Source organism: Argopecten irradians, chromosome 8, assembly GCF_041381155.1.
Source record: "Argopecten irradians isolate NY chromosome 8, Ai_NY, whole genome shotgun sequence".
Classification (NCBI taxonomy): domain Eukaryota; kingdom Metazoa; phylum Mollusca; class Bivalvia; order Pectinida; family Pectinidae; genus Argopecten; species Argopecten irradians.
The window spans coordinates 9,637,899-9,658,043 of record NC_091141.1 but is presented as its reverse complement, the minus strand read 5'-3'; the positions used below and the strand labels follow the sequence as shown (position 1 = coordinate 9,658,043).

At 37.7% G+C, this 20,145-nt stretch overlaps 1 protein-coding gene and 1 long non-coding RNA gene across 24 annotated transcripts in view; one reads left to right on the top strand and one right to left on the bottom strand.

Moving 5' to 3' along the window:
• The window catches only part of LOC138329296 (xin actin-binding repeat-containing protein 2-like), a 141,151-nt gene that overhangs the window by 34,504 nt on the left and 86,502 nt on the right, over positions 1 to 20,145 (top strand). For 15 of the 18 annotated variants that reach the window (XM_069276180.1, XM_069276184.1, XM_069276179.1 and 12 more), the window contains exon 2: positions 2,983 to 3,179. In XM_069276180.1, coding sequence (XP_069132281.1) covers positions 3,015 to 3,179 — 165 coding nt within the window. In that variant the 5' untranslated portion in view covers positions 2,983 to 3,014. Of the gene's footprint in view, positions 1 to 2,982; positions 3,180 to 11,847; positions 12,033 to 17,114; positions 17,267 to 20,145 lie in introns of those variants that run through there. The other 3 variants (XM_069276189.1, XM_069276187.1, XM_069276188.1) reach the window with 3 other exon arrangements.
• LOC138329297 (uncharacterized) overlaps positions 4,750 to 20,145 on the bottom strand; it is a 31,028-nt gene continuing 15,632 nt past the window's right edge. For 3 of the 6 annotated variants that reach the window (XR_011209439.1, XR_011209438.1, XR_011209443.1), the window contains 2 exons: positions 5,424 to 5,576; positions 4,750 to 5,046 (listed from right to left, as the gene is read on the bottom strand). This is a non-coding gene — a long non-coding RNA (uncharacterized lncRNA). Of the gene's footprint in view, positions 5,047 to 5,423; positions 5,577 to 11,820; positions 11,956 to 15,597; positions 15,642 to 18,633; positions 18,778 to 20,145 lie in introns of those variants that run through there. The other 3 variants (XR_011209441.1, XR_011209442.1, XR_011209440.1) reach the window with 3 other exon arrangements.

Here is a 20,145-nt window from a genome sequence, read left to right as displayed (position 1 = left end):
TAAGGTTTCTATAAAAGGTCAGAGGTCATTTAAGTATATAACAACTGAATTTTAAGACTTAGGTGAATATCATCCCAATAGATAGATGATTATTTGTGTTCTTGAACGCAAAGTTTTTATTAGTGTTGAATGCTGGATTATCTCCCTTGGTTTGAAACCTGGAATAATAGGTGTAATATAATGACAAAAAGAATAAAAGTGGTCTCAGCTAGTGTAGAAATCAAAGACCAATAAATTTTGTTAAAGTGTGTCTACCAATATATTCACCTTCATTATACACATTATTTCTCATTAAATAAAATAAGTAGTTATAAGGCTTAGAGTAGAAATTAGTAGTGCTTGGAAAGTTTGGATATATTTTGTACTATTATGAAATTTCAATACAGGAAAACAAATGTTCTTATTGTCTGATAACCATCTGGCAGGCCTTGGAGGGTTTTAAGTGTGGTGGGAAAGGTCTGAAGTGGTGAGTGTAGGAGGGGATCTGATGGGGGAGTGGATGTGAGGGGGATGGCAGGGGATGTGGGGAGGGGATGGGGGAGGGCAGGGGATGTGGGGAGAGGATGAGGGAGGGCAGGGGATGTGGGGAGGGCAGGGGATATGATGGGGGAGTGGATGTGAGGGGGATGGCAGGGGATGTGGGGAGGGGATGGGGGAGGGGAGGGGATATGATGGGGGAGGGGGGATGTGATGAGGGAGGGGATGAGCTGGTACCCTGGGTAATAATTGAGCACTCTGGTGGCCCCATTTTGATATAAGGAAGAGTTAACTGGTGTATCATTGAAGGGATAGATTGGAAGGGGAGATGGTAACCCTTTTGCCTATGGAGGGTGGAGAGGGGTTGAAGCCTATGGAGGGTGGAGAGGGGGTGAAGCCTTACCATGGTAACCCTTTTGCCTATGGAGGGTGGAGAGGGGGTGAAGCCTTATCATGGTAACCCTTTTGCCTATGGAGGATGGAGAGGGGGTGAAGCCTTATCATGGTAACCCTTTTGTCTATGGAGGGTGGAGAGGGGGTGAAGCTTTATCATGGTAACCCTTTTGTCTATGGAGGATGGAGAGGGGGTGAAGCCTTATCATGGTAACCCTTTTGTCTATGGAGGGGAGGGGTGAGAGGTAGGGGGTGAAGCCTTATCATGGTAACCCTTTTGTCTATGGAGGGTGGAGAGGGGGTGAAGCCTTATCATGGTTTTTTGTCTATGGAGGGTGGAGAGGGGGTGAAGCCTTATCATGGTAACATTTTTGTCTATGGTGGGTGGAGAGGGGGTGAAGCTTTATCATGGTAACCCTTTTGCCTATGGAGGGTGGAGAGGGGTTGAAGCCTTATCACATTCCTCCAAGTCATAGATACACATGATATGGACATATGTTTATTCTGTCAGCAATGATAACAAACTGACCCCAGGTTTTTCCACTGATGACTATTTGGTGTTAGTGAGAGTATTGTACATGTGTTGGCCGATGGCCACTCATTACCATGGCAATAAACTGATTAATCTCTTCTCTCCCAGTTTTTGTCCAATATCTTGTAAGCATATCTTTTTTCATGGAGCTCATGTTTTGGTAGACTGGTATTTGTTTGTCAGTTTGAGTCTGTTTATCTTTCTGTCGTCTGTCATGTTTAGTTTTTTCAGCAGCTTCTACATCTATGTGTTTACCAGTTATTTTTGATTTTTTGTTTGCCTTGGGATATTGTTTCTATGTTGAAATTTGTTTCTTGAATATTTTGTTAAAAATATAGTCATGACATGGACTTAAACTTTCCTCATTAATATTTTTATTTATCAACTAATAACAGAGTTGTTATCCTTACCCAGTGTCACTATGATGTGATCATGTGGGTGTGCTAGTTCTGTGTCTATGGTATTCGGTGAGATAGCACTATTAAAATGGCAAAAGTTCCAATATTGTTATAAAGAGTCACAAAATACTGCAGTCTCCCAAAACATGCGCCCCCCCCCCCCCCCATACACCACAGGTTATATCCTTGTAAACATGACCCTATCTTTACAGTAGGACATTGAACCTCATACACCAAACCTTTACAAGGTGTTTCTCCAAGTAATTAAATAGTAACAATGTATTAAACTCATTCATCACTAAAAATTCAAAATGAACTCTTCCAGCTTTGCTTTAGAAGAGTTTAAATATGACTTTAGGGGTGAATGAGTTCATTGACTGTAACTGTCAGTGCATCTAGATATCTTCAGGTAATTATCATAACTGTTATTGTAGATTAATTAATATCAAATTATACCTATATATATATTGCCTGTAAAAGTAATGAAGGGGTTTAGTCCTTTCACATTATAATTTAACTGATTCACCCCTAAATTTCCACAATAAACTGTTCTATTCATAGATTCGGAAGAGCTCACATGTTTCTTTTGGGGTAAATTGGTTAAAGGATACCATGGCGCATAAAGAGGTGTAGAATGAAATATTACAGCACTTTCTCTTGGAGTTACTGTATATATCGGTTGGAAATGAGATGACCGCTGTCACCAGTAATGGACCCTGATTGATGTCCACTCTCATTAGATTTGGTTATTATCACACAGACAATACTTAATGTGGTCAGTTTGAGTCAGAGTGATCAGTAGAATGGTCAGTGTGACCTATTGATCTGTGAGGTCAATGGTGCCAGACCAATATTGTGAATAATTGAATTACAGTTGTTTTGTCTGGCCATCTGATAAGTCTGTTGACTTGTTCTGACAACTTGGCTGTCCCCACTCAAAGGGTAAAAGTACTTATTTTATAAGCTTTGCAGTCCGAGTGAGTATATTGTTTGGGTCTTACCAACTTATAAATCCATCACACAATGTTTTGGTAAAAATGTTTTCTCTGTTTTGTGGATAAGAAATTTAATGTTTGAGTCTAATGTACAACTTGCCTTGTTTTTCTAAGTGTTTTTCTCTCAGGCTGTTTGACAATACTTTGATCATGTATTTAATTTTATTTTTGTCTTGAATGATTTCAGGTTGTGATTTTCGACTTCACTGACATCACAGAATGTCACAGTTTGATGCCCTCCTCGACTTCGGGGATTCAGCCCCTGCTGCCAATGGAACTGTCCAGAAGAATGACGATTTTGACCCTTTTGCGGCTAGCCCCACCATTGATATGAAGGGATCTGCAACAGGGGACCTGTTAGGGGACTTCTCATTTGATAGTCAGGTAATATTACCTTTTTCAAACAGCAAAAGTGATAGTGAGTATTGGAGTTTGAACATATTCACATTTCCAGTAACCTAGGTAACCATGGTGACCAAATGGACAAATTGTCTGTCCTGACATTGCGACTATCCCTCCCATACCTCTTGATATTTCAAAAACCATATGAGGCAGTTGCGTGGGAATAATTGCATGTAGGTTGCTGGTTTTTTCTGTTGGTACTCTGGTTTTCTTCCATAATTTGTAAAACCTGACATGTCCTTATATGACCCTGTCTGTTAATAGTACCGTAAACATTTTAAACCAAATCCATATACTTGCATGACCTTAACCTTCAGAATCATATTTATGCCTTACATATATGAGTGCAATTTCACTTATTCTTATAGGTCAACATCTTCAGCAAATCTCTGATAAACAAATAAATGATGAATGATGTCAAAATGCCAGTACTAATTACATTGTAATATATGTACACAATTGTCATAGTTGGATGACACTATGAGTATGGGTCACTGATTATATCTAAATATCATCTGACCTTTGACCTATGAATCAGGTGACTATATAAGTACCCATTGTGACAGGGAGTGCTAACAGTTCAGAGTGCAGTTGTTAACCCATGTATTACTGTTACATAATTGTATCAGGAAATAGGGTGTCCAGTTACAAGGAGAAACAGCAAAATTACAGGCATAGATGAACAAGATAGTATTTACTTCACTAAACTGCTTTACTCCAGCATTGTGCAGTCAAAGGCCTGTTTGGTTTGTGAATGAGCTGAATTTTGAAAATACCTTAAATAATAATTTGTTGTCCTTATATGATTTAGAAAGAGACCATGGCAGTCGAGTCGTTGATGTGTTTACTAGCCCTCCATCTCTATATGCATGTTTAAAATCTATGTAGGGCAGTTGTCAGGTACTGATTAGAGGTCAGTGGTTTTTCTTCGTGTACTCTGGCTTTTCTCCACCTTTTACCTCTGGTATGTTCTAAAATCTCCTAGACTGTTAATGATACCCGATAATGTTTGTGCGGGACTATTGTTTCTATTGGTAATGGAATGACATCAAAAGATGATATATCCCATGCTTATGTCATTTCAGCAGGAAGATTACAAATATTTACGTTCCATCACCACTGGAGTTACTTGTCCCACACAAACGTTATCGGGTATCACGTAATACGTGAATTAATCCCATTGGTTAAAAATACAAAAATATAAAACCAAACCGAACAAGTTTAAGATTGATCCTGTTTAACTTCTTCTTTCCATTAAGTCATATGACCTTTATGTCAAGAGCACCAAACCCTAGACATTGTCCTAACTGGGTTAATGTTCCCATTTTGTGATATCCTGATATCATTGATAAGTAATATAGACCCATTCAGGCAGCTATTACTACTAAGCTGAAATTACAATGAAATAAGTGCTTCCTCTCTGAAGTCCTTATGCCTTTAGGAACAAACTCTTGACAGCAACCTGAGTCAGAGAAACACTCCAAGCTATTTTACTCTGGAAGTATGATGGATAATATCAGAATAGGGTGAATGAATGATACAGTAAAACAACTTCAATAGAGACATTTTATTTTAGAATAAAATATATGTGTTTGAGAGGACAGAAAAACGAGCTATACATTCAAACTGTACATGGAACCTGGCTGTGTTAGCTACATTGAAGCTCAGAAAGTCAGAGCATCCTCATAGATTTAAACGCTGAGCAAGGTAATGGTCTCCTGGGTCTCTCCCTGAGAATGCAGCATTGTGATTCTAGAGTTCAGGGTCCTCTGAGTTCAAGCCCCTGTCTGGGTTGTGAAGGTCACTGATGGTCCACTGGTTAAGTCCCTGTTTGGCTCTTGTCTTTATCCTGCCATAAGACAAATGTTACATCTCTATGAGAAACTTCAATTTGAGAGCCGACACTAATTCTCGAAACAAAGTCAAAAACTGAGTTCAGTCCAAATTTTTCATCTAAGTTACAAAGGAGAAAAAGTTTTGACTGAAATCTGCACTGTTGTTTTGAGAACTCAGAACCTGATCATCCTACTGAGTAAAAGACAATGTGATTACTTTGTATCCCAATATTTATTAAAGCAGTTGACTTGTCCGATTGAACATTGACCCTAAGAATATTTATACACTTTCAGCCACATCATCTCTACCTATACATGGATCTGTTATCTTCTTTAAAATCTTTTAAAGACATTGAATGAAGCAGAAGATCAGACATATAAATAAATCTACCTATAATGGCTATCTCTTTATATATACAGGCTCAATAGCTCTCCGTCATCCTTGTGACCTGGTCCTTTTGTGTGATCTGATACTCACTGATGTGGATGGTTTTGTAAACAAACAATTTCTAGTCATGTCCTGGTCTTCCTCTCTTCATCTCACCTACAAAGGTAGATCATAAGTATAAATAGAAAGTTTTAACTAAATCTGGGTCATGCTGTAGATACAAAGATCCTAACTTGGGGGAGATAATCTAAATCTGTATTTAGGTCATGCTGTAGATACAAAGATCCTAACTTGGGGGAGATAATCTAAATCTGTATTTAGGTCATGCTGTAGATACAAAGATCCTAACTTGGGGGAGATAATCTAAATCTGTATTTAGGTCATGCTGTAGATACAAAGATCCTAACTTGGGGGAGATAATCTAAATCTGTATTTAGGTCATGCTGTAGATACAAAGATCCTAACTTGGGGGAGATAATCTAAAATCTAAATCTGTATTTAGGTCATGCTGTAGATACAAAGATCCTAACTTGGGGGAGATAATCTAGATCTGTATTTAGGTCATGCTGTAGATACAAAGATCCTAACTTGGGGGAGATAATCTAGATCTGTATTTAGGTCATGCTGTAGATACAAAGATCCTAACTTGGGGGAGATAATCTAGATCTGTATTTAGGTCATGCTGTAGATACAAAGATCCTAACTTGGGGGAGATAATCTAGAATATGTAAGAATACCATAAAGGTCATGCTGTAGATACAAAGATCCTAACTTGGGGGAGATAATTTCTGTATTTAGGTCATGCTGTAGATACAAAGATCCTAAATTGAGATTTCTTATGGTTTTCTACGTCATGAAAAAAACTCAAACATACAAATAATTATTACTAGGTTTCAATTTCTTATGGCTACGTCATGAATGCATAACTTGTAGTTTGGCCCTAAATGACCTTGGTTGTCAATAGACCATAAAACTCAAACATACAAATAATTATTACTAGGTTTCAATTTCTTATAAAATAAGAATAACTCTACAAGTAATGTTTTAAGGTTTAGGAGGGTATATAATAGTTGTATAAGTATTATACAGATTTCCATCATATGTATGTTTGCCGCGGGTATAAATAGTTGTATAAGTATTATACAGATTTCTATCATATGTATGTTTGCGGCGGGTATATAATAGTTGTATAAGTATTATACAGATTTCTATCATATGTATGTTTGCTGGCGGGTATATAATAGTTGTATAAGTATTATACAGATTTCTATCATATGTATGTTTGCGGCGGGTATATAATAGTTGTATAAGTATTATACAGATTTCTATCATATGTATGTTTGCGGCGGGTATATAATAGTTGTATAAGTATTATACAGATTTCTATCATATGTATGTTTGCGGCGGGTATATAATAGTTGTATAAGTATTATACAGATTTCTATCATATGTATGTTTGCGGCGGGTATATAATAGTTGTATAAGTATTATACAGATTTCTATCATATGTATGTTTGCGGCGGGTATATAATAGTTGTATAAGTATTATACAGATTTCTATCATATGTATGTTTGCGGCAGGTATATAATAGTTGTATATAAGTATTATACAGATTTCTATCATATGTATGTTTGCTGGCGGGTATATAATAGTTGTATAAGTATTATACAGATTTCTATCATATGTATGTTTGCTGGCGGGTATATAATAGTTGTATAAGTATTATACAGATTTCTATCATATGTATGTTTGCGGCGGGTATATAATAGTAGTATCAGTATTATACAACTTTCCATCATATGTATGTTTGCCAGCAGTACTATTACAACATCCCTGTATAGTATGTAAATGGCCTTCATTCACACCTGTTAAGTATTAGATGCATAAATATTATATCATTCATACTACTTTACAGTAAACAACAACCCATGGGTTTTTTTGTGCAATCGCTACCTCAATACTGCAAATGATATCTCTATTGGCCTTTTTCCTGCCATTACTACCTTTCTACAGTAAATGACAACACTGTGGTCCTTTTGTGCCATCCCTATGTCTATACAGTAAAATGACAACCCCATGGGCTTTTTATGCAATCATTACCTCCATACTGCAAATGACAACCCAATGGGCTTTTTTGTGCCATCACTACCAATATACAGCAAATGACAACCCCAGGGGTCTTTTGTGCAATCACTACCTCGTACTGCAAATGACAACCCCATGGACCTTTTTGTGCCTTCACTACAAATATACAGCAAATGACAAATCCCATGGGTTTTTTTCTGCCATCCTACCAATATACAGTAAATGACTATCCCAGGAGCCTTTTTGTGTCATCACTATCTCCATACAGCAAATGACAACCCCATGGGCCTTTTTTGTGCCATCACTACCTTCATACATGACAACCCCATGGGCCTTTTTGTGCCATCACTACCTTTATACGTCAAATGACAACCCCATGGGCCTTTTTGTGCCATCACTACCTTTATACGTCCAATGACAACCCCATGGGCCTTTTTGTGCCATCACTATCTCCATACAGTAAATGACAACCTCATGGGCCTTTTTGTGTCATCACTACCTCCATACAGTAGATGACAACCTCATGGGCCTTTTTGTGTCATCACTATCTCCATACAGTAAATGACAACCCCATGGGCCTTTTTGTGTCATCACTATCTCCATACTACAAATGACAACCCCATGGGCCTTTTTGTGTCATCACTACCTCCATACTACAAATGACAACCCCATGGGCCTTTTTGTGTCATCACTACCTCCATACTACAAATGACAACCCCATGGGCCTTTTTGTGTCATCACTACCTCCATACTACAAATGACAACCCCATGGGCCTTTTTGTGTCATCACTACCTCCATACACAAATGACAACCTCATGGGCCTTTTTGTGTCATCACTACCTCCATACTACAAATGACAACCCCGTGGGCCTTTTTGTGTCATCACTACCTCCATACTACAAATGACAACCCCATGGGCCTTTTTGTGTCATCACTACCTCCATACTACAAATGACAACCCCATGGGCCTTTTTGTGTCATCACTATCTCCATACAGTAAATGACAACCCCATGGGCCTTTTTGTGTGCATCACTACCTCCATACAGTAAATGACAACCCCATGGGCCTTTTTGTGTCATCACTACCTCCATACTACAAATGACAACCCCATGGGCCTTTTTGTGTCATCACTACCTCCATACTACAAATGACAACCCCATGGGCCTTTTTGTGTCATCACTACCTCCATACAGTAAATGACAACCCCATGGGCCTTTTTGTGTCATCACTACCTCCATACTACAAATGACAACCTCATGGGCCTTTTTGTGTCATCACTACCTCCATACAGTAAATGACAACCCCATGGGCCTTTTTGTGTCATCACTACCTCCATACTACAAATGACATCCCCATGGGCCTTTTTGTGTCATCACTACCTCCATACAGTAAATGACAACCCCATGGGCCTTTTTGTGTCATCACTACCTCCATACTACAAATGACAACCCCATGGGCCTTTTTGTGTCATCACTACCTCCATACAGTGACAATGATGGGCCTTTTTGTGCATCACCTCCATACAGGGCTTTTTTTGTGTCATCACTACCTCCATACAGTAAATGACAACCCCATGGGCCTTTTTGTGCCATCACTACCTCCATACAGTAAATGACATCCCCATGGGCCTTTTTGTGCCATCACTATCTCCATACAGTAAATGACATCCTCATGGGCCTTTTTGTGCCATCACTATCTCCATACAGTAAATGACAACCCCATGGGCCTTTTTGTGCCATCACTATCTCCATTACAGTAAATGACATCCCCATCGTGCCTTTTTGTGTCATCACTATCTCCATACAGTAAATGACAACCCCATGGGCCTTTTTGTGCCATCACTACCTCCATACTACAAATGACATCCCCATGTGCCTTTTTGTGCCATCACTATCTCCATACAGTAAATGACATCCCCATGTGCCTTTTTGTGCCATCACTATCTCCATACAGTAAATGACAACCCCATGGGCCTTTTTGTGTCATCACTACCTCCATACTACAAATGACAACCCCATGGGCCTTTTTGTGTCATCACTACCTCCATACAGTAAATGACAACCTCATGGGCCTTTTTGTGTCATCACTACCTCCATACTACAAATGACAACCTCATGGGCCTTTTTGTGTCATCACTACCTCCATACTACAAATGACAACCCATGGGCCTTTTTGTGTCATCACTACCTCCATACTACAAATGACAACCCCATGGGCCTTTTTGTGTCATCACTACCTCCATACAGTAAATGACAACCCCATGGGCCTTTTTGTGCCATCACTACCTCCATACAGTAAATGACAACCCCATGGGCCTTTTTGTGCCATCACTACCTCCATACAGTAAATGACAACCCCATGGGCCTTTTTGTGCCATCACTATCTCCATACAGTAAATGACATCCCCATGTGCCTTTTTGTGCCATCACTACCTCCATACAGTAAATGACAACCCCATGGGCCTTTTTGTGCCATCACTACCTCCATACTACAAATGACAACCCCATGTGCCTTTTTGTGCCATCACTATCTCCATACAGTAAATGACATCCCCATGTGCCTTTTTGTGCCATCACTACCTCCATACAGTAAATGACAACCCCATGTGCCTTTTTGTGCCATCACTACCTCCATACAGTAAATGACAACCCCATGTGCCTTTTTGTGTCATCACTACCTCCATACTACAAATGACAACCCCATGGGCCTTTTTGTGTCATCACTACCTCCATACTACAAATGACAACCCCATGGGCCTTTTTGTGTCATCACTACCTCCATACTACAAATGACAACCCCATGGGCCTTTTTGTGTCATCACTACCTCCATACTACAAATGACATCCCCATGGGCCTTTTTGTGTCATCACTACCTCTATACAGTTAATGAAAACCCCAAACACAAGTTTTAAGTTTCAGTAAAACATGGTTTTAATGAATCAATTGGGACCAACAAAATCACTTCGTTAAAAGCATAATTTGTTATACAGTATTACATGTCTCTTATAGGAATCTTGAGAGGAATGGAAATACTACTTAATAACCATGAATTTGTTTTAACTGTGTTTGTTATAAACATGTTTTATTGTATTCATTGACCAATTCACAATCTTAACATGACATTCAATATCAATTAGTCCAGGTGCATGTACACCTGCCCTCCCTATACAGACTCCTTCCCTGCATCTTCTACCACCCTGATTTCAAAGTATCTAAACTATATGCCTACAGATTATAAACTTTCCTTTCACAGTTTTGAGTTAGTGCTGCACAAACATACAAACACACAAAGCCACCACGCCTCTACAACCTACATGTTAGAGGTCTATTGTATAATCCTGTGAAGGCCAGATTAGCTACTCTCCACTTGTCTGTTTCACTGTTACAATCCTGTTATACCCTTGTAGATTGTTTGAACACTAATCTCCCACTCCATCACTGTATTAAAACATGATGGGAGTACTAAGGGTGTTGGGCAATGTTATGTAAAGGCAAACTTTGTCTCAACAAGGAAAAATGGCATTTATTGCTAAGTAGTCTTTATACACAGGTACAAAATGGTCATTTAGTACCATACATTGTGGTCTCATTATTCAGGTAGTCTTTATGCAGATGTGGTCGCTGTGACAGGCCTTGTGTACTCTCCACTTGGCTGTTTCACTAAGCACTGAGGGTATTAAATAGGCAAACTTTTAAAAACAAAGAAAAATAAATGGCCCTAAAAAGCGGTCTTATTACGCAGGTAGTTATACAAAGGTGGTCACAAAGGCAGGCTTCACATACTTTCCAATTTGCCATTTCACCATTACAATAAATACCCTTGCTATAAAATACCCCACTCCCTTATTTTTTCATGACGAGAGATCTGAGGGTGTTGGGCAGTGCATTGAGCCTGAATTGCCTGTAAGATCAGCAAAGGAAGTTGATCTTTATACACAGGTTGTAGAAGTTGACCATTTCAGAAAGCAGTGTTATTAAACAGGGGGTCTTTATACAGAGGTGGTCTCTAAGACAGGTGTTATTATATCCACAAATACTAGTACTACTAGTTGACAGAACATATTACATTACTATGATGGGAGGTTACTGGGGGTGTTGGGCATTGCTATCTATATAAAATACCAGTGATACCCATTGACAGCGTAACATCATTATCATGTAAACACTGGCCTGTCAAGCATCTCCTTGTTGGGTATACATACACACAACACCCTGTACATACATAAAAGCAGTTTTACATTGACCCAAATTTGAGAGAGATTTCTCCTGATCTTGAGACACTACCACCACCAACACCACTGAGTAGACTCACCACTGAACACCAAGGCTGGTCCCTGTGTCTGGTGCTGTATCATTGACTTCAACATCCAACCATTTAGAACATTTCCCAGACTTTACAGTTGAAGGAGTGTTGTGTGGGGAGAGCCCTGGCCATCAGTGTCAGACACACAGGGAGTTTAACTAACCAGCTTAGAGGGTGTGTATAATAGTGGCTGGAAGGAATTTTCTTTAAAACTTGGAAGTGTAAGTGTGATTTTGAGTTTTCAAAACTCTCTGAGGAATATATATTATCATTTATTCTCAGATGTGAATAAGGTTCGTATCATTTCTGACCATGTTTTTAAACATTTTTGTGTAACAGTGGGCTTCTTATAAGAAAGTAATATGTCGTCTGCCACTTTACAGTGTTGTAGACCATGAGAAAGAAATGCTGATTTAGGTCTAAATGGTAAAAATTTCATTGATGAAGTTTAAAAAGATGGATCTACGCTGGCAAACCTTATCATAGAATGTAGATCTCACAATAGACACATTTTAAGATGGAGGTTAAGAAAATCGGGAGGCCCCCGTCCTTGAAGCTTTCTATGTGTTAAAATCTATTGGCTCACAGCCCGTGAAATTTATTACATGATCTAATCACTGCAAATTTAAAACATTTCATAAAGATCCATGAAAGTGGTAGATCATATTATAATACTTCAGTGTTTAAAACACAATTTTTTTTAATTTGAAAAATTTGAAGAATTTAGCAGTCATGTGTAATGTGACTGCAGTGTTTGCTGCAGTGTGTAGGGCACACCCCAGTGTCTACAGACAGATGCTTGTGTGTGTGAGGGTTCATTCATCTAACTTGCACCAGCTAGGCATTTTTCACCATTGCTGTTATCCCACCACTAATGCAGGTCTCCAGACTCGTTATGCTAAATTGGTTATTAGTGAGTCATTGTGTATTGTCCAATTATTTATGTTTTATACCCACCGAGTGTTGACCAAGGACATAATTTATATAGTACATAGTTTTATATCTGTTGTAGAACAACTGTGAATTGTCGGCTTGTTAATGATAAATGTATATTTAGAACTTAGCATTATGTCATAATGATGACCACTTAATGCACACCTCATAGCTTACACAGAACACTTTGATGCCACTAATCAATGGCATAAAAAATCATGTTTTGTAGTTTCCCTAATTATTATATCATTAACAGAAATATGTTTTTGATTTGGTAGAATGACTTCAAACCAATATAACTAACGAAAATGTACACATGTCATGATTATGAAATCAAACTTGTAGGAGCTTTAACAGTTTAGGGAGAATGTAAATTTGCTTAGCGTAAAAAAGATAGAGGGTTTGTTTATTTAGTTAAGAGTGAAATGATGTTTTACTGCTAAAAGATCAAGTAAGCAGACAAGGTTACATAATGTAGAAAGGCCATTAAGCTATAGAGTCATTAAATATATGAAATTACTATATATACTGGTGTCTGCTATTGACCAACTTTCAGGGAAAATAGTTTTAACTGTTGCCTGATATACCATAGACATAAGGAAACTTTTTCCCACAAATACTGTCTCATATTCTCAATTCTCAAAAAGATACTTTGAATGCTTTTATACATTAATTAATACCTCTACTTTTTAGCCTCTACTGGTTAACAGTTTTGACTAAATGTTGACTAGGCTATAGCTTTTACTGTTAAAATAAACTATTCATTAAAATTAAACAACCAATTTCAGAAGAATAAGTTAAAAGTTAGCTGATAGGCAAGAAGTTAAAAGTTAGCTGATAGGCAAGAACTTTAACATGTCATATGTTTCATTGACAAATTCTCATAACATTAAATCGTGATTACATCTTCCTTGAGTATTACAGGGTTACAGTCTGTGGTGGACAGACAGAATTTGGATGTGGCTGAGACTTGGCTGAGAACCAATGGATTTGTTATATAGTAATACATGTAACTTTATATACCAGAAATCAATATTAGCTGCACAGGAAGGGTAGACTCTCACAGCTCTATGTGATGCTAGGTCCTCAGGACAAGCTCTCTGATAGAGTTATGGATACTCTCAAACCCAGTACCCCCAGTGTATAATTTAGTCCTGCCAATGCCTTTACATCAAATTTAATCCTAGCTGGCTAATTTAGTTTGGCATCTAGCTTTGCAGAACATGTGAATTTTATTTTTTCGTGATTCTGCGATATTCCTTGCTTGACCTTTCTCATGTTCAGTTATAAAAGTGGCACCCATACTCTGCACAGGTCTGTTCTTGAGTTACATATTTAGAGTCAGAGAAGCTGTACTTTAGAACAGGGCCCCATTCTTGTATTCTGCTAAGGTTCCAACTTATGTATGGTAGAACTGAACACTGGTTCCCTTTTCTACAAGTATTTGATAGTAACTCCTTTACTTATTCCTTTTAGTATAGTATCCATGGTTGTGATATAAGGGTCTTATATATCTTTAACGACGAAGACTTTGAAAAAGTAGGGAGCACTGTAGAGCATTCGGCTAGTGTTCAGAGGTCCCAGGTTTGAACCCCATTCTAGACGCTACATTTTCTCCTCTCCTGTTACAGACTTACACATAAGCCCTTATCTAAAACATGATTCAGTAGCTCATTATATAAAATTATCCAGTGGCTTCCAATTTAAAGTATATTTATGGTAATAGTTTTAGAAATTGATTCTAAAATGTCTGTTTGTCATAAAGACAATACCAAATTTCAACTGCTATCAAACAAAAGATTGCAGACAAAGACAAACATAATTCGTTCTGGGGTCATAGGTCACATTCTGCTACATGCTAGTGTATGTGGGGTAACAATCTTTTATCAGTAAAGGAAAGGATCATAAGTTGGGAAGCTGATATGATCTGATTGCCGAATGGAAGATGCAGCATTTGGATAGTGTGAATCACCATGCTAGGTTTGGCATACAGATGTATTTACAAAAACCGAATCAGTGTTTGGGGCTTTTTAGGATAAGGTCTACCATTAACTTCACATGTTGTAGTGTTTACTGAACATTTTATCAGAATTCCCCCCAACATATTTCAGGACTTGCACTCTGAAGTATCAGTTGATGATTGGCCTATGGCTAGGACTGCTTATAAGGGGTTACAGGAGGGGAACTAGAGAAAAGTGGGATGTGATGCTAGCAGTGGATTGGGGGCTGTTAGACAGGATGGAGATAAGGAATAAGAAGAAAAAAAAAAAAAAGAATAGGCAATAAAATGAAATAAAACTAAATAAGTTCCAGTAGGGAAAGAGAAAGAAAAGTAACAAAATGGAAACAAATCAAGGGGAAACATGAAAAAATGATACCTGTGATGGATAACTGGTGTGGAGGATGTACATGCATGGCTGAAGAAAGGGGAGAGAAATCAGATGATAAACTATGGGGAAATGAGGCCAATATTAAAGGATTATCTCCATGTAACATGCCAGTCCATAGTAAATACAGCATGAAATTGGTATGACCTGGTGTGTTAGTACTACTGGAGGGAGGGAGCCCTGAACCAGCATCTAATTACTGGTACTCTATCAACATCCTTGACAAGTCAACCCCTCCTCCCCTCAGCCCCCATCAGGTTTACCCCCTCACCTCTTTCAGACTGTCCTTATCTCCTAAGTTTTCCTTTCTATGCCTTTTAATTCCTTGCTCAGCTTCCAGTTTCATTTGGGTCCAGACATTCATTCCCAGCTTTGGTGGGTCATTGAACTAAATGGATTATATAAAGGGCATTTGTCCACAGATTCTAGACTCTGTACTAGTATATTGGTGAGTCACAAAGGATACCTGTGTCCTATAGAGATACTGCAGACATCCTATTGATGTAGATACTACAATAGGTAAACAATCTCATAGATAACATCATTATAATATACCAAAATGTATGAATCTCTATAGTGACCATGTGAAGTTAACAAAATGCTGTAGGACTTTAGGTTTGATTGGTATAATATATCCTTTGAACAACCAGGAGGGTCGTTTAGGTATGTGTCAGGTTTAGGAAGTGGAGAAAAACTGGAGTACCTGCAGAAAAATCACTGACCTGTGGTCGTTACCTGGCGAATGGTCCACATGGTACTCAAACTTGTGACCCAGAGGTGGAGAATTTGTAGTTATTTGTTGGGACACCTTTACCATTCAGCTACTATGACCCAAAGCTTTAGAACTACATTATTTTTATTGAAAAGTCAAGGTTTATGGCATGAGTACAGCTCACATATCTGGATATTATTCCTCATTGTTTCACTATATATTACAGAAGAAGGTCACATAGCTGCCCTGGCCAGTCTATTGCTCACCTGGACAGACGTGTCCAGTCCCATACCTATGACATGGCCATACTGGCATTAGATGACCATGATACTACATACTACACAATGATACCATTATATTCCCCAATCCTGCTTAACGGACAGATATTTCAGAAAGTATAACCTGGTTTGAACTTTGACCTCTGTAAGTACCTATGACCTGACTTAACCCCCTATGTTATACATTGTTTACTTTTTCTCGCCCTTGGAGTGCCCCACCCCTTGTAAACATCCGAATAGCCTAAATTATGACCATATACATCAAGCTGAACTCCCATAATACAATGCGAGTTGGCAGCATTCAATATCTTTCTTCATATCTAAGCAGTGTTCCTCTTCTTATCATTATTGACATATTTAAAACAGATCTATTGTAACTTATATCTGAAGGATTTTAGAAAGTTTGGTAGTCATTATTCAGATCTCCACGAAAGCCTTTCTAGTTACATCCACAATTCACCCCTACCGTGAAATCTAATTATAGGCTGGTATATACCTACAGTATGAAAATTGCTTTTTTCTTCACTTGATTTAAATCTAAGTGAAGCATAAAAAATTTGGTTCGTGATGACAGACGGAAGATTAACTGGTAAGAAAATACAGAGAATGTGATACTTAGCCAGTCCTCAATGGTCACGTTTCAGTGAACTTTTGTCCATTTTTTTTATACTTCAGAAGTCTGCTTTCCAGAGATTAACAACACTATTTGGATAGGGTCCATACAATTTGTTCTGTTTAAGTAAACTTGACAGTTTTTGATCTGTTATTGTATTTAGACATAGGATTAGACAGGGGTTAATGTTTATTCGACTTAGAATCACCAGACCACATATGCAATGACTTAGACAGGTGTGTACAAATTTTTCATGAATGAATGTAAGTGGAACTTGTACATACTGGACCAGGTGTAAAAGTACAGGTAAATGGCACGCTAATTAGGTTACGAGGGTCGACATAGTCTATGCATTAACCTTATAAGGTCAACATGAATATTCATAACAGAATGTAAGTGGATGGACACACTCTGAAATATCCTGTATACTGTGATTCTGTCAGAGTCAGTTACTTATATATATACATCCAGCGATAAAACATCTCTCGATAAAACGTCTCTCGTGACATTGGATAATTTGTAAACACTGTGGGTAAGTTATTTTGTACATTTAAGTAGAAGTCTTTTGGTTTGAAGAAATACTTAATTTGCTGAATGTGTAGGTCATTATGTTGCTTGGTACATTATTGTACAACTTTGGATTAAGTCTTTCACAATGGTATGCTGATTCACTTTATGTTCGAGAAAATTATTGGTTTTTTTTGCAATATGGTTCAAATAGATTCGAGTTAGGTGAAATTCAGTTAGAATATAAACCAGAAATCTAGATTAACTATAGAGTCTACAATAGATGATAAAGTTGTTACATATTTGATGTAATTTATATTTGTTGTAACATGGAGCTGATATTTATGGGAGGGGATAACGTGTGAGAGACACGATACACATTCCGTGTATTAACTTTACAATGTAAAGGTTCGGGATACAACAAAATCTCAAACAATGAGGTTTTTGTGCACCACAAAACTGTATGGTATTTACAGGTAGGTTAGCCAGGTATGTATTTCTCAGGCTTGACTGGAATGTGGGGATACCTGATATCGGTGTCATCTTAGGGTCCCCTGTCCCCAGGTTTCTGTTGTCCCCCTAGTATATATCTTCCATCCTATATACTTTACTGTTATCTGTCGTCCATAACGTTTTCTGCTACAGTGGAAAGATGACAGACGTTGATTACAGACATATAAATCACTGGTAGATATATATATATACGAGTTGACAGAGTTGTAATGTTTTTATCACTCTCTGTATAAGTGACATCTAATTGTTACATCAGTCCTACCTAAACACTATGAGTGGGGCCGCGTGGTTAACAATTCAGTCTAAGAGAACATTTTTGTACATATATCGGTAAAAAACCAGTTCTAATGGAAATTCAACCAGTCGGTTTTTCTGTGATATGTCAGATAAGCCCATGGTGGTGAAATGCATGTGAAATGTTCAAACTCGCTCGCTGTCCGCCATTACACATTGTGGTCGAACATCTTGTATGCCGAACTCTGTCCCTTGCTCATAGAGTGATGCTACTTTTGTCTAGAACTGCTCAAATGGCTCTAGCATTAGTGTGTTTACCTTATTAGGTGAATTGTCTTGCCTAAAAAATCATTTTATCACCTCCACAGTGGTTATGTAGTTCATTTGTTTAACGTGCGAGACTTTGGCTCGGATATGGGTACAGCGTACATATTTTACCTGCTTAATTGTATTGATCAACGATTTATAATTACAACGGTATCAATTAAAATACTAAATAATGACGTGGAATTTGTCAATATTTTATGTTCTATGTTTCATAAGAAATATAAAACAATACATTTATGCCATAATTTGCTTATTGGTTATGTAAAAGAATTAGTCTGAGTGAGTGGGGCCGCGTGGTTAAAGACTTATGACTTATACCATTATAGCCCTATAGTCCTGTAGGGTTGCAAGTTTGAAATCCTGATGAGCAAGTCCCCAAGCGCTGTCCATTAGGTTGATGGTTTTTCTCTGGGTACCCTAGCTTTCCTCCATCTCAAAAACCTGTTACATCCTTTGAATGACCTTGAATGTAAATAGGACGTTAAAATATCTAACTATATCTGTGTATGAAACAAACTATGGACAGTTTAATAGTAAATTCAAAAGCAGGTCTAAAAGTTTATGCCTGCATCATGAAATTGGGAGCATAAAGTATAATTCAAATAGTTCCCCCCTCCCCCATTGATCGTCTCACCCCATCAGGCCATATATCTTGTCTATGCAAGTTTTGATTTAACTTTTTTGATTGACAATGTACTCCTCTGTTTTGACCATTACTATAGTCATATCCTTTGTTAAACTTCCCCACAATTAATAGGACTTTTGTTCATGTTATAAGAAATTTACTTTTCTGAATTACTATTACATACTGCGGTATGTTGAAGCATGTGCAGTTTTGTAGAAATATGATATTAAAATATAAATACACTTAACAGTATCCAGCATACTTGTGTGGCTTCATCCGGTTCTGTAGAAGTACTTATTTCCTCAAGGATTCACTTTGCCTCTCGCACATCTGGGGGCTTACACTACGTGACAGAGTCCTATTTCAATCTCGTTTATACTTATTCTGGAAGATTCTAAACCCTGTATGATTGTTTGTCTGTCACGACCAGTGTTGATACTTGTTATTGTAAGAAGATTTAATTTCAATATATTCAAAGTGATAATAGGATTTTAACTTCTTTTCAAGTAGTTTTGAAACGACTTTTATTGCTTAAAAGCTGCTGCAAAGATTTCAATTTTAAATCCGTTTTTTTTTTCAATCTTTGTTTTTTCAATTCATACTGTGTAATTTGACTAATAGGTATTCCAAAAACATATGGCGTACATTTAAATCTCATGAACTCAAATGTGGAACTAAAATACATGAAATCTCAAAGAAATGTTTCCAGACCAAACTTCAAATCTCCTAACATCAATATTCAGATTTAACAAGATTTTACTGTACATAACTGAATTTATATTTTGTCATCATTTCGTTCGACAAAACTTTTCAATGCCCTTACTGTTATGATATTCAGTTTTATATTATTGATTTTAAATTGTCATTGTCATTACAGAACAGTTTGCTTCTTTTGATCTATGGGACCTAACAAATTTATGCAAATAAGTGAATTATTCAGATAGCCATTGTACAAATAGCTGGAGTCCTCTATAAATATCAATACAGGAACATCATCTGGTAAAATAAGTTTACGTAGTCTGTCAGACTTTCTTTATAACAATCAGAGAAGCTAACCTAAAAGTCTTTGCTATGCATTTTGCTTTGTATGGATGACAAGCCTTAAGCCAAGAATTGGTTGGAGCTGACGTCTAGAATCTGTTCAAGTATTTTTGTGCGTAATACATTATGTATGATGTCACAGAACCTTGTGGACAGATGTGGCA